The sequence below is a fragment of the Botryllus schlosseri genome, chromosome 9, assembly GCF_051294905.1.
Source record: "Botryllus schlosseri isolate E-star chromosome 9, Bs_hap1, whole genome shotgun sequence".
In the NCBI taxonomy this organism is placed as follows: domain Eukaryota; kingdom Metazoa; phylum Chordata; class Ascidiacea; order Stolidobranchia; family Styelidae; genus Botryllus; species Botryllus schlosseri.
Window position 1 is genome coordinate 26,188,989 of NC_137244.1, and position 12,299 is coordinate 26,201,287.

At 41.9% G+C, this 12,299-nt stretch overlaps 1 protein-coding gene across 1 annotated transcript; it reads left to right on the forward strand.

Moving 5' to 3' along the window:
* The first annotated feature begins 454 nt into the window (after window positions 1-454).
* On the forward strand, window positions 455-6,742 carry LOC145446776 (demethylmenaquinone methyltransferase-like). The gene is made up of 5 exons (XM_080325144.1): window positions 455-1,449; window positions 2,245-2,380; window positions 4,098-4,209; window positions 5,658-5,778; window positions 6,457-6,742. Exons 1-5 carry the CDS (start codon window positions 1,366-1,368, stop codon window positions 6,676-6,678), a joined length of 675 nt encoding a protein of 224 aa, XP_080181270.1. The 5' UTR covers window positions 455-1,365; the 3' UTR covers window positions 6,679-6,742.
* Window positions 6,743-12,299: the final 5,557 nt, after the last annotated feature.

The following is a 12,299-nucleotide window of genomic DNA, read 5'->3' on the forward strand; positions in this document are numbered from 1 at the left end:
AACAGACTGGGGCACGCACTTTCCATCTCATGGATCAAGTTCTGTTGCCGTGTGAGGTAGCCAATCAATCCCGTCCCGTGTGGACGAAGTGATTGTGACAGAGGTGGCCGTATATGATTTCGCTGTTCCCTTAGCCTCACTCAAGCTGTCATCTCTACGTGCTGCACCGTGAAACTTACAGGAGTACAAAGACGGAGGGGGCGGGAAGGCAAGGTCAGCAGAAACGTGGAGTGGAAGTAGTTTTAGCGTTTCGGCGACCCCTCCCTAACACACAGGTTTTTTGTGTGTTTTTATGAGTTTCCTGGTTGTTTACGTCGCTCTGACATGTTTATTTCTCTGAAAAAGCTTGAAAAATCATCATCCAAAAAAATCTCATTTTTGGATGTTTTCAAATCTTATTTTTGGAGAATCTCCAAAATTAAAACCCAATATCCAAAAATAAACAGGCCTGATCATCATTGAATACAAATATAAAGCTTAACAATGACACTACTTTGTCTGATCTTATTGAGATCCGTCGTGGTGTATAATTGAAGATGTAGGATTGGCTGAATCAGCGGTTTATGCTGGGGACTTATTAGAGCCTTACAGTAAAATGCATTCACTTGTAAGTGCTGTCAAAGTCGTCAACGATGCCGCAATAAGCTAGTCATGCTTTAAAAGTTTACGTGAAGAAGCTGCTGTTTGGTCATCTCATCATGTATTTCGTAACTCAACATGACCCGAATTTATCTTAAATCATGATCTGCAAAACAACTTGCAATGCGCTTACAGAATCACCGCCGATAGCAGTCTCCTTTAACAACTAATCAGCAACCAACCACAGTCGTGATCATTGAAGCATAGCCGATTAGCCAATCGAGAGCTGTGATTTCGTGATTACTAGTCTTGTCGCAGTTCTATGGTCGCTGGCTCGCCCACTCATCGGTAGCTACTAGCTACTTTCAAACGCTTTGCGACAAATCGAGCTTGTTGCATGCTCATTGCTTTTTTTTTTATCAATAATCTATAGAATGAGACATTGATACTAATCATTTTTGAGTTTTTTCAAATTTTGGACAACCCTACTGCACGCTGAATGAAAAGTAATAGAAGATAGCATAACAGGTCAAGCGGTGAAAATGAAGTGGCATGTGCCGGTATATGCGAAGTCGATATGTCAGATGGTGGCGCTGCAAATTAATTCCAACACCCGATCAAGTGACGAATCGTCAAATGATACGATTGCTTAGAAACAGGAAAACGCCAATATATCCCGCATCAAAGTAGCATAGAGGCGTTCACGAGCTTACGGCTTAACGATTGCTGGACTGCGTGATTACAGCAGTTTACTTCAGCCGTTAATGGTAACATACGTGACGCGAAATGAACGAAGAGGAATATCGCGAAGTGGCCTGGACAAACATTGCAAAGATAGCGGATACTGACGACCAAGATATTTGCGATAAGGTAAGATATTCGCGCATATAGGCCTATAAGTAATGTGACCAGCTGACTTGATGACGGCATCTAGGGTGTTTTAAAACACTTTTTTAAAACTTCTTTTAATCAGTGTTTGAAACAAAGGCCATTAAAAAATATGTTTTTTAAGTTGTAAAATCATGCAATAATTATGTAAATACTTTCCGAAAAACATGCTATATGAGCCTACGGACAATCACCACCCGATATAGCCGACGTAGATCGTTATGGAATGGCTGCATGGAACCCTCAAAATAGTCGGTTCAACAGCAATAGTACAGATATGTCGTCAAAGGAGCTATGTTTACCCTAAATTTTCAACAGTTGCTTTTAATCCACTAAGACGTGACAGTTGACTATTCGTGACGTCATGGCTTAACAAAAAGACCAAAAATAATAATAATAAAAAACATGTTTCAAACATGTTTGTTTTAAATTGATTTTTGTTTTAAATGCAACCTTAGTCGTATCGCTGGCCACCATTTCTTCTTATTTTGGAAATAAACTTATATCTATCTGAAGATTTTGGACTCGATAAGCTAGATTACCATTTTAAAGGGGCTTTTAGGCAATAAAAGTTTGAGAAACTGTACACTAGAATGATTACAGTATATTTCCGATTCCCCACTATCTGAGCTGACAGATGTTTTGTGTGAGCAATGAGCCTAGATACCTAACCTACTAACCCCCTATGTTAGTTATCAATAGTGAGAGATACGAGGTTTACACTGTCCTATTGTCAGCAAAGGCGTTTTCTGTATTTACACTATTCCTCCACTTCAGGTGTACGGTGATTGGGCCGACACTTACGAACGAGATTCCAACGCAATCAAATTCGTCGCGCCAGAAGAATTGGCGAAAAGATCCGTCAAGTTTTTCAGAAATGATGAATCGTCGCAGCTGCTCGACGTGGCCGCGGGTCAGTCAGTGTTAACAGGATTAGTAAATATACCGAGACAGATATGGAAAACTATACAAATTTTAGGTTATAAAATTAGACTGATTTGAACGGAATGCCGGTAATCGAATTCAAATAAAATTTATGATATGTTTCTATGCTCTCATTAAATCCTAGTATGATTTCTAGTTTTCCTAAAGATGCTACAGGAGAAGCGCATAGTCAAGCTTGGTGTACAGTGTACAGACTGTACACTGTACAGTGTACACTAGGGTTAGTTCGGATATCAATAATTTTCACTATCCGGATAACGGATATATCCGGATATTTTGGAATTTATCTAACCGGTTAACCGGATAATAACTGCTAAGTGAGACAATCGATTTCATTAGGTCTGCATGTAAAACGGATCGCAAAATCATTACACAGTGTTATTGTAGAGTAGGCTACCTACCTACGCGCGCAGTATGAGCGAATACGAGAAAAACCACGCAAATTTAATGTTCACTGCTTCTGCAATGCCCTCTTTATAAAGCACAGATGCATCAATTGTGGGATCCTGTAGCCGGGACCGGAATTTTGTAACAAAGAGTCCACGTTCATGGAATGCTTTTTCAGCTTCCACAGAAGTGGGCTGAATAGCAAGCAGCGCTTCGTAGAGAGTCAAAAGGTTGGCGGGTCGTACGCCGGAAACTTCAACGGCTTTACATCCTTTTGACCATCCTTATGTTTAGGTTTGGAGTACTAGAAGGACGACTAGCTGATACTGGAATTGATGCCGACATGATACCTCGCTCTAATTCACGTGATCAGGCACGCAGCCAGCCGAAAATGTAGGGGGATTGAAATAAAATCAGGGGGTTTCGATTTTTTTTTCGAATTAATCATCAGCGGAAATCAATTACGCTTGCACGCACGCACATTTTTGCGAACATTCGATGTCATTCAGTTTCGCGGTGTCACTCTCAGAATCACTAATCAGAATACACTTAACGGCATATCGTCGACAAGCCATCGAGAGATAGGAGCCAATGCATGCTGGGTCCGAGATGGTTAGGCCAGCGATTATATCGTTCGTAGGCCTATTGCAGATGCGATTGTGTAGGTCAACGATAATATCGTGAGCACCAAGCCAATGAAGATGCGATTGTGCAGGCCAGCGATGGAATAGTGTGTACACTGCACATGGCCTATTGCAGATGCGATTCTTCAATCCAGTGGAACTATCGGCTTGTTGAAGACGCGATAAATCAGGCCAGAGACGATAGCCGAGAGCGCGGCAATCAATGACCTAATTTAACGATCTTTTCAGCAGGAGATCGCGTCACATTACATTGTGCAATATGTGTACAGACGCATCTCGCTAATTGGCAACACGCTTCTCGTTAATCGGCCGCGCCAACACTGAATACGACTTATTGAAGCTTACTAAAACGTGTAAAATGCATTAGCAACGATTCTTTTTTATCCGGTTAACCGGCAGAAAAATATCCGGATATCAGATAGTGAAAATACCTGCGGTTAACCGGTTAACCGTTATCCGGATAATCCAACCCTAGTGTACACGCGTTTGCTGTTTTCGTTCTCGAGGGCTGCGTGATTGGTCTGCAAAAAACGCCACTCTGATCATCTTCTCATGAAATTCCGGTTCAGTCACCTGTTAGGGTCGCGCATGACAGTCTGGCAGTCTGTAACTTACGTATAGAATCGATACGATGAGAACTTCGTCGTCTGTTAGGTACCGGCACGCTAGGTCAACATCTTCGCACGTACGGCTTCACCGGGATCATGGATGCAATCGACATAAGTGCTCCCATGCTTGAAAAGGCGAAAGAAAAGGGAATTTATAGGTAATTTGTTTTTATCAAGCCGAGACATTTATTGTACGAGTTGTATAATGTGTGCTGTTATCCCAATGAGAATAGACAATATACGTATCATTGGTAAACGGTCAGGAGTTGCTTGCTGTATCTAGCAAAGCGTTACACGCTTTACGACAGGGTACCACTAATTAGATTTTTACTAAGCTTCGTACCTCCTGGCTCGTGAATGACTTGTTTTACTCAAATGTACCGGTATTAATTGGCGTTATTACTATATCATAAACTAGGGTTGGGCACAATGGCTGGAGTACTCGTAGGCTAGTTGGCCAATCTCATCAGTTGCTTGGTATTATTCAATGTGAATCTGCGGTGATGCAATATTAGCCTACTTACTAGATATTGTTACACAGCTGAAGCAATTGTTACATCGTGTAGGTCAGGGGTGGCCAACCTGCGGCCGTAAAAGGAAATTTGTGCGGCCGTGGACTCGTAATTTAATTAGTATGTACTGGCGGCCGTCGACATGGAAATTGGAGTTACGAATTGACTCTCGAACTTTTGAGAGTTTCATTAATCTTTGAGAGATTTAATCGATCTTGAAATTTTCTTCGCGCTAACCGCGATTCAAGGCGCCTTCATTTTTCGATTTATGAATTGTAGTGCCCTTTGCGATGTAAGCGCCAGAGTACAGATTAGAACAGCGGAGGAAATGATGCACCCCATATTGATCGTGTGCTTCTCACGTAACAAATTTGTCTCTGGTACGTTTGGGCGATTCCAGTATCTTACCACTATGCCGACAATCCTGATGGGAGATCAAGAAATATCAGCATGCAGCAAAGTGACTAATAACAATTGGCCTACCCGAATATGCAGCGTCATTTATAACTTGCCCTGAAAACAATCCCCCCATCAACTCTATCGATGAATCTGATCACACGGGCTGAGAAAGCATAAATATTCGACAGTAATCTGTGAAAGTGAAAATACTAATATTAATGACGAAATTCTTTCGTGAATCTGAAAAAAATTTCGCCTTGCGTGACCGACTGACCATAACCACTCCCAAGCGATTTCGATGCGTAGAGTAATACTATATCAAAAAGTAGATTAGTCCAGAGTTCACCGAAAATGGACATGGACAGTTTGACTTGGGTATTTGGTGTCCAGTTGGTTCTTTGCGACTATATGTCCTGGAATGGCCGTAGGCTACATCAGTAATCGATATGCGGCCGTGAACAGCAAAAAGGTTGGCCACCTATGGCGTAGGTGAATGCGTAGCCTACTGTGTAGTGGTTTTAGCTACTGCAAAGGGCTGCTAATTGTAGGATACACTTGAAATGCTCTCCCTTACCACAGTTTAAGAACCCCTGATCCGGCCTGTCATTGCTTAGTAATACACGTGAACCTCACCTTCACCTCTCGCTACTGATTGTTGTTATCAGACAAGAATTGATCAGAGACTATTTTAACAGGAACTTTGTCTGTCAAGGGTTGCATCCAGACAAAAGCCTTCCTTTCGACGATAACAGCTACGATGTGGTGGCGTTGTCTGGCGGTCTCGGTGACAAGCATATCGAAGCCCGCTGTATTTTGGTGAGTGGAGGTGATGGCTTTGATCGCAGCAAATTACTCTGCGAAAAGTTGCATCATCGTATCAAAATTCTCTTGGGAAACTAATGTTCGCAGTTCGCAGATTGTGCGGAATAAAATGCATCCCATCATCACGCCGACGTCGCCGACGTGCTGAAAGAGTTAAGCCTTCGATTTGTAGCAGTTCTTCGATTGCGTGATCTGTAAGAACTGCGTATGAAGATCGATGTGCGAGTTCATAATATTCAGAAGAACGTGACCGCTCATATTGTGGTGTCAGCAGAATCAACTTGAATGGTGTAGGATAGGTTAAACCAGTGTTTTCTAACCTAATTACTAACATGGCGAACCCCAAATTTTCGCCTTTACTGCAGTGTAACATCTGCTGTGTGTGTCTGTTTTGTGTCGTCTTGACCTCTAGCAAACCCCTGAAATCGGCTCATGGAACCTCTGGAGTTCGCGTGTACCGGGGCTGAACTAATCGTTTTAATATGAAGCATATTTACACCGCATACGGCGCTCAATGCGAGCTAAACGAGCTTGACAAGTTTCGTAAACTAGTATTTAATATATATTTATTAGTATTTAGCACCGAGAGAAGTCATGAATAAATTCCCGAAAACTCTTTCTAAGGTAACACAGAATTGACCCTTAGTAACCATCGAATTCCATCCGTTTCAGCAACTGATCCGAATTGTAAAGCCCGGGGGAGTGTTCGCTTTCAACGTTCAAAACAGAGCTCTTTTCGACGGCTGCAGAGCCGAAATCAAGCAAATACTCGACGGAATGGCGGCGCGGAAAGAAGTCAGTTACGAAACGATGGAAGCCACGCATTACGGGACGCTGACTAAAATGACAGGCGACGTCATACCGGGGTTGATTTTCATCGTCACGAAATTGTGATCCGTTGTGCAATAAATTGTGGATTTGCTGACATTAAAAGAACTATAGGGTCAGCTTCGGAGAATCTCGTCCTCAATGCGAACTGGGTGTTCACCTAGTCGCCACACTCTTAGCGACTAGAGCAGTGATTCTCAACCGGGGGCCCGTGAAGCATTTTCAGGGGGTCCGCGAAGCCTCTAAATTTGTAAAATGATTGACAACCTAATTTTTATGTGATTTTTAATTAGGAAAAGCATGAGCCAGTTTCGCTTCATAACAGCTAAAACGTTAGGACTCACATCATTGAAATGGTCGTCTGAAATGAAATATCCTACTGTGCAAACTGATTTTAATTTTCAAATTGCCATAGCCTGCCGATGCAAACATCTTGCTGTTCAGAGATGTTTTGTTAGGGTTCGTGACAAAATGAAATGTTGGAGATAGCAAGGTTGAACAGGGTGACTTCGAGATGTTTGCAAAACATTTTGGATTTGGAATTGCCAGTCTCAGCAAATTAGTAAACAGTCGTTTGAAATAGAAATTCCTGAACTTTTTTCCGAATCTGTCCCAATGAAGGAATTGAATCCTCATCACGAAATACATTTTCTCCGGTGATATAACCACCAAATAACTTCAATATGAGATGCTAGAGAGAAATGACTAAATAGGTTGGACGTGATTTGTTCATTAAAAACTCACACCAAAAGCTGTCGTCGGAAGCGTTACGCGTTAATAGTACATTCGCCACCAATATGTCTTCGTGGAAATGGATTGTCGGCACTCATTCCTATCCAATCGAAGACGCTGATTTTCAAGACAATAAATACAGCTGGAAAATTCCCTTCGAAATAATAAAAGTCTACCCCATTTCTACACATGGTGTGACGTTATTTTCAAGAAAAATCATTTTGTGGCTGTTTATCACTAGTCACAAGACAGTTGACGATTGCACGATAATTGAGCTAATTTTGAACGAAGAGTTAGAGGGGTTCCTAAAGGGGTTGGCGAAGACAAAAAGGTCTTGAGAACCACTGGACTAGAGGCTGTGCCGTACCCACGCCCAAAAGATGGTACAGTAAAGCAGAACCCATCTTTGAATTATACCGCGGTGTAAATCAAACAAAACGTTTTAATCCATAGGATGCTTTGACAAACTAGATTAAGTTCAGATGGAGTACGAAGAAAAGTGTAGGCACACAGGGACGTTGGACAGTATGCACGTATATTGCTTTAAACCAGTAGCTCTTACCATTTCAGAAATGCGAGGCTTCACCCTTGGAAAATCTCATCGTATTGTTCGGTGGAAACGTAACAGCTTGATACCAATTGCTTAAAAATGAGCTTTTAGATATTAGAGATAGAATTGGCGATTCAGAACACGAGTTACCGATTACGAACCCCAGCCTCTCCTGTCTACGCCACTTGCACGACGTACTGCCGCAACTCGACTACTAATCAAGCCTATATAGTTACGCGCAACCAATGATGGTCAAGACGGGCTTATCAGCACAAATCTTATGTACGAGTTGGTGTCTTGCTTCCACAGAACCCATGAAATTGGCTCATGGACTCTCAAGTGTTCCGTAGAACACCGGTTAAGTTTAGCTGCTTCTGACAAAGAATCAATCACAATCACGCCGATTGATGATGATGATTGGCTTTAAATTGAAACACAGAAATGGGGAAAACTGTCCAGTCGGTAACAAGTCCGGTGAAATATTGTGCTTTCTCATTTTTCCATCTGGTGAAAACAACTCTAACATACACCAATCCTTATGTAGATATAACCCAGTAGAGTGGTTTTGTTTGTTTGTTTTATTGACACAATTGGCGATTTTAAACACTTGGGTCGTTTGCGCCCGCAGAGTAATTTTCGTAATGTCTTTCCGCGTTTTCTTGCGTCCTTTTTCTGGTCTTTTGCTGCCATCTTTCAAGAGTTCGGCTCTCTCTTCCTCTGGACTTTTCAAGGCGCTGTATTTACAGCGGGAGTGGTGGGGTCAGTTTACGCGTGTATCACCTTTTTGGGTGGTATACTATTACACCCCTGGGATATATCTCCATAAGAATTGGAGTATTTGACTCATTTTCGCCTATATTGGAACTTCGAAGAACCTGAACGCACAATCTGGTATACCTGAAAGTTTGTAGGCTGTGATCCAATTCGGTATGTAGATCTGTTGACGTGAAGGAAGGAAGGTGCGAGGATTCAGAGGAATTTGCTGGATTATGCAAAGACTACACTCTTAGCAAATTAGGTGTGTATTGACACCCCTGTACCACCCTTGATGTATGGTGTGAATGCACACTCTTGTTGCTAAGGGCGTGTGGTAATCTGCGAAACAGGTGGTTTTAGTGAAACAAGTCGATTTGCATTATTTGCTCATTACATGGGGCCAGCTTTTCACAGTCTGGCATAATCTAATGTTGGAATCGTGAACTCCGGCAGATTTTACGGCAGCAGAGTCCTCAGGTATAATTTCAGAACCTTCAGCGGGCCGACAAAAAAACTGACTCGCGGGCCGTGGTTCGGACACTACTGGTCTATATGCCTTTTAGCGTATTAATGCATTAGTTCAGTATTTCCAAAACTTTATTTGCGCAACGCCCCCTGGACCGCAAACCACGTATCAAACGCCCCCCTAACCCCCACCTATAACTCCTGAAAAAGTGTTTTGGTTCATTGCACAATCACTGCATTGTCGTGTAGACTGTTTGCGTGCATCCAATTTATTGGCAGTCCGATGTACGTTATGTACGCTACGTCAGAGTCTCATTTTATATGAATTCCCGGACAGACACAATCAGTGAAAACAATCGTACAATAAGTGTCACTGAGTGATTGGTCTATTCGTTGTTTGATTGATTGTTTGGTTTGTTAGAGAACTCAATCTTACATAGCAACGAACATATGCGGAGAACGTTGGTGATGATTTTCGATTGAATGCACTTTGTACGGTCGCGCAGCACGATGTTATTTCATATTCGCAAATCTAATTTTGGTGCACAAAGAGAGCTATGAGTTTAAAGATTTTCGTAAACTGTTTCCCATAGTCCATACAGCCCACGTTTACTCTCAGCTCCCCTTCTTATCTCAACGCCCCCTTATCGCCCAATTTGTAGCTAGCGCCCCCTTCAAGGTCGCAAACGCCCCCAGGGGGCGCTGACTCCCACTTTGGGAGCCACTGTTTTAGTTGATCATCGCTCAAGTGTGCGGTTGAAAAGTTCAGAAACAGACGGTTGGGATAGACGTGATGGAGCAGATTGGCTCTGTCTTGTTACGGATTCAATCTCGAATTTTGCAGCAAACAATACGTTCATATTGTTAAATTTATGCCACTGGGAGCTTTTCGACTGGCTCTCTTCAGCAGTGAACGCCAGTAAATGAGGTTAACCAAGTTCGAAGCACAGAAAGAATTTTGTTGTTGTGACGTAACAAGTACACAAGTCGCGAACGGCAGTAAACAGCGCATGGTTACGATACAGCACACACAAAATCAGCTGTAAAACAGCCGAATGACAAAACAACACTAATGGAAGATTCCCAGCGTGTAGAGATGTTCCTTCTGGCAGCAGAGGATCGGCTTTTGCAGCTTTATATTGGTTGATTCAAGGACCTTTAAATGAAAAAGAGAACGACCACGAGCAACTATGAAAAACTGATTGATATTGTTCACTGCTGAATAGAGCCAGTCGAAAAGCTTCCAGTGGAATAAATTTAACAATATGAACGTATTGTTTGCTGCAATATTGAAGTTCTGTACTTCGAAAAGCCTAATCTCAAATTTGTACACGATTTGGATATGTCAATTTAGAATTCGCATTCTGTGTAGAAATCAGGAGGTGTTAGCGCGAATGAACTGACCCGCGATGACGAGAGGTATGAACAAAGTTGGACAACTGGAACATTTTCAGTTTAGACTAGAGTTACAATTAAAGCTACACATTTTTTCCGAATTAGACTAGAATTTGAACTATATGGCTAGTTTTTTTTTCACAAATTAAATTAGAATTATAGATGCACAATTTTTTAGAATTACTGAATTTACCAAGACTTTGAGGTTGAATCAAGTTCAGTCAATGTCAAATCAAAGTTCATTATCTGAAACTTGAGGGGGAAAATGTCAGTAGACCAGGCTTGGTTCGTTTCGCACTATACACATGCAGATCTCCGGTAGCATTTTCAGGAAAACCGGGAATTAGATTAGAATTATAATTAGAGCATAGAAGCATTTCACAAACCAGATTTTAATTAGAGCAAAGAGACATATTAGAAATTAGAGGAGAATTAGATTACCGGCATTTCGCTTTAATTAGTTCAATTGGACAAGTAGAATAATCTAGTTGTTCAAGACTGGCTATGAGGACGCTATATAGAATGTGAAAAACACAACGCTAAACCTCGCCAGTTTCTCATGTTCTGAAGTCACTTTCTGGACTGCAACGATTTCACTACAGAAATTAAGCATGGAACGGCAACGACCGATTTTGCAGCTTCGTTCCGCTTCGCTGAGGCTGGAGTTGAGAATTGTTTTGCGTTTAAGGAGCGTGTTCTCAAAGGTGGTGTGGACACTCGGAAAATCACGTGACTGTCACGCCCAGATAACTTTGTTATTTATCGATACCTCTGCAGCAGTAATTAAAGGCGAAGTCGCTATTGGTTTTTGTAGATTTCGACTGTGTTCCATATCAAGTTGGGTAATAGGATTTGGTATGGTATATTTTGATGCTGTCATCTAGCACTGTACCAAGTTTCGAGGCTGTGACTCAATGATTAACGTAATAATTTCTCTGTCAAAGTCGAGTATCTGGTAGATGAGCGAGCACCGACATATTGCCGACTTTGATAACGGAATTACCATGCTAATCATTGAGTGACAATCCTGAAACTTACTGCGAAGTTGTATAACACAACCAAGATATACCATACCGAATTTCGTAATCCATCCCGGTATGGAACACTTTGAAAATTCACATATACCAATATCAAATTCCGCGAAAGTTCCTTTATGCGGTAAGCTCAATGCCAAATCAGCGCCGCAGACCCTGGATACTAGACTTCGATAACGTAATACTATTGTAATTATCGAGTCACAGTCTTGAAACTTGGTACAGTGTTAGATTCCTTCATCAATGTATATAATACGAAATTTTGTTTAGCCTACCGCATAAAGGAATTGTCGCGAAGTTTGATATTGATATATGTGAATTTTCAAAGTGTTCCATACCGAGATGGATGACGAAATTCGGTATCAACAACAACAATTATTGGGTTATAATTTTCATCTGAACAAGTTACACACAATGTACGATGCGACAAGACACTATGCGATGTAATGAACAGATAGGAGGATGCCGAACGACACGCATCAGTAGCGATCATTTACTGTAACATCCACATCGGCCTAGAGTGCCCGACGTCACAGTTCTTTTCGATGTTGATCTTTTTTGAAGCCGCGGTCCTTTCTACTAGTTCTTTCCATTCCTTGTGAGTGCTTTCTTTCTTCGGGTCTTTTTTCTGGGCTTTTTTTGCTGCCGTAAGAACTGCGACAGCGGGGGAAGAGGAGCCCAGATGAACCGATGGGAATCGAGCCCGGTCCACCGGCTTAGTAGGCACTTATCGTTACCACTACGCTATCCCCCCA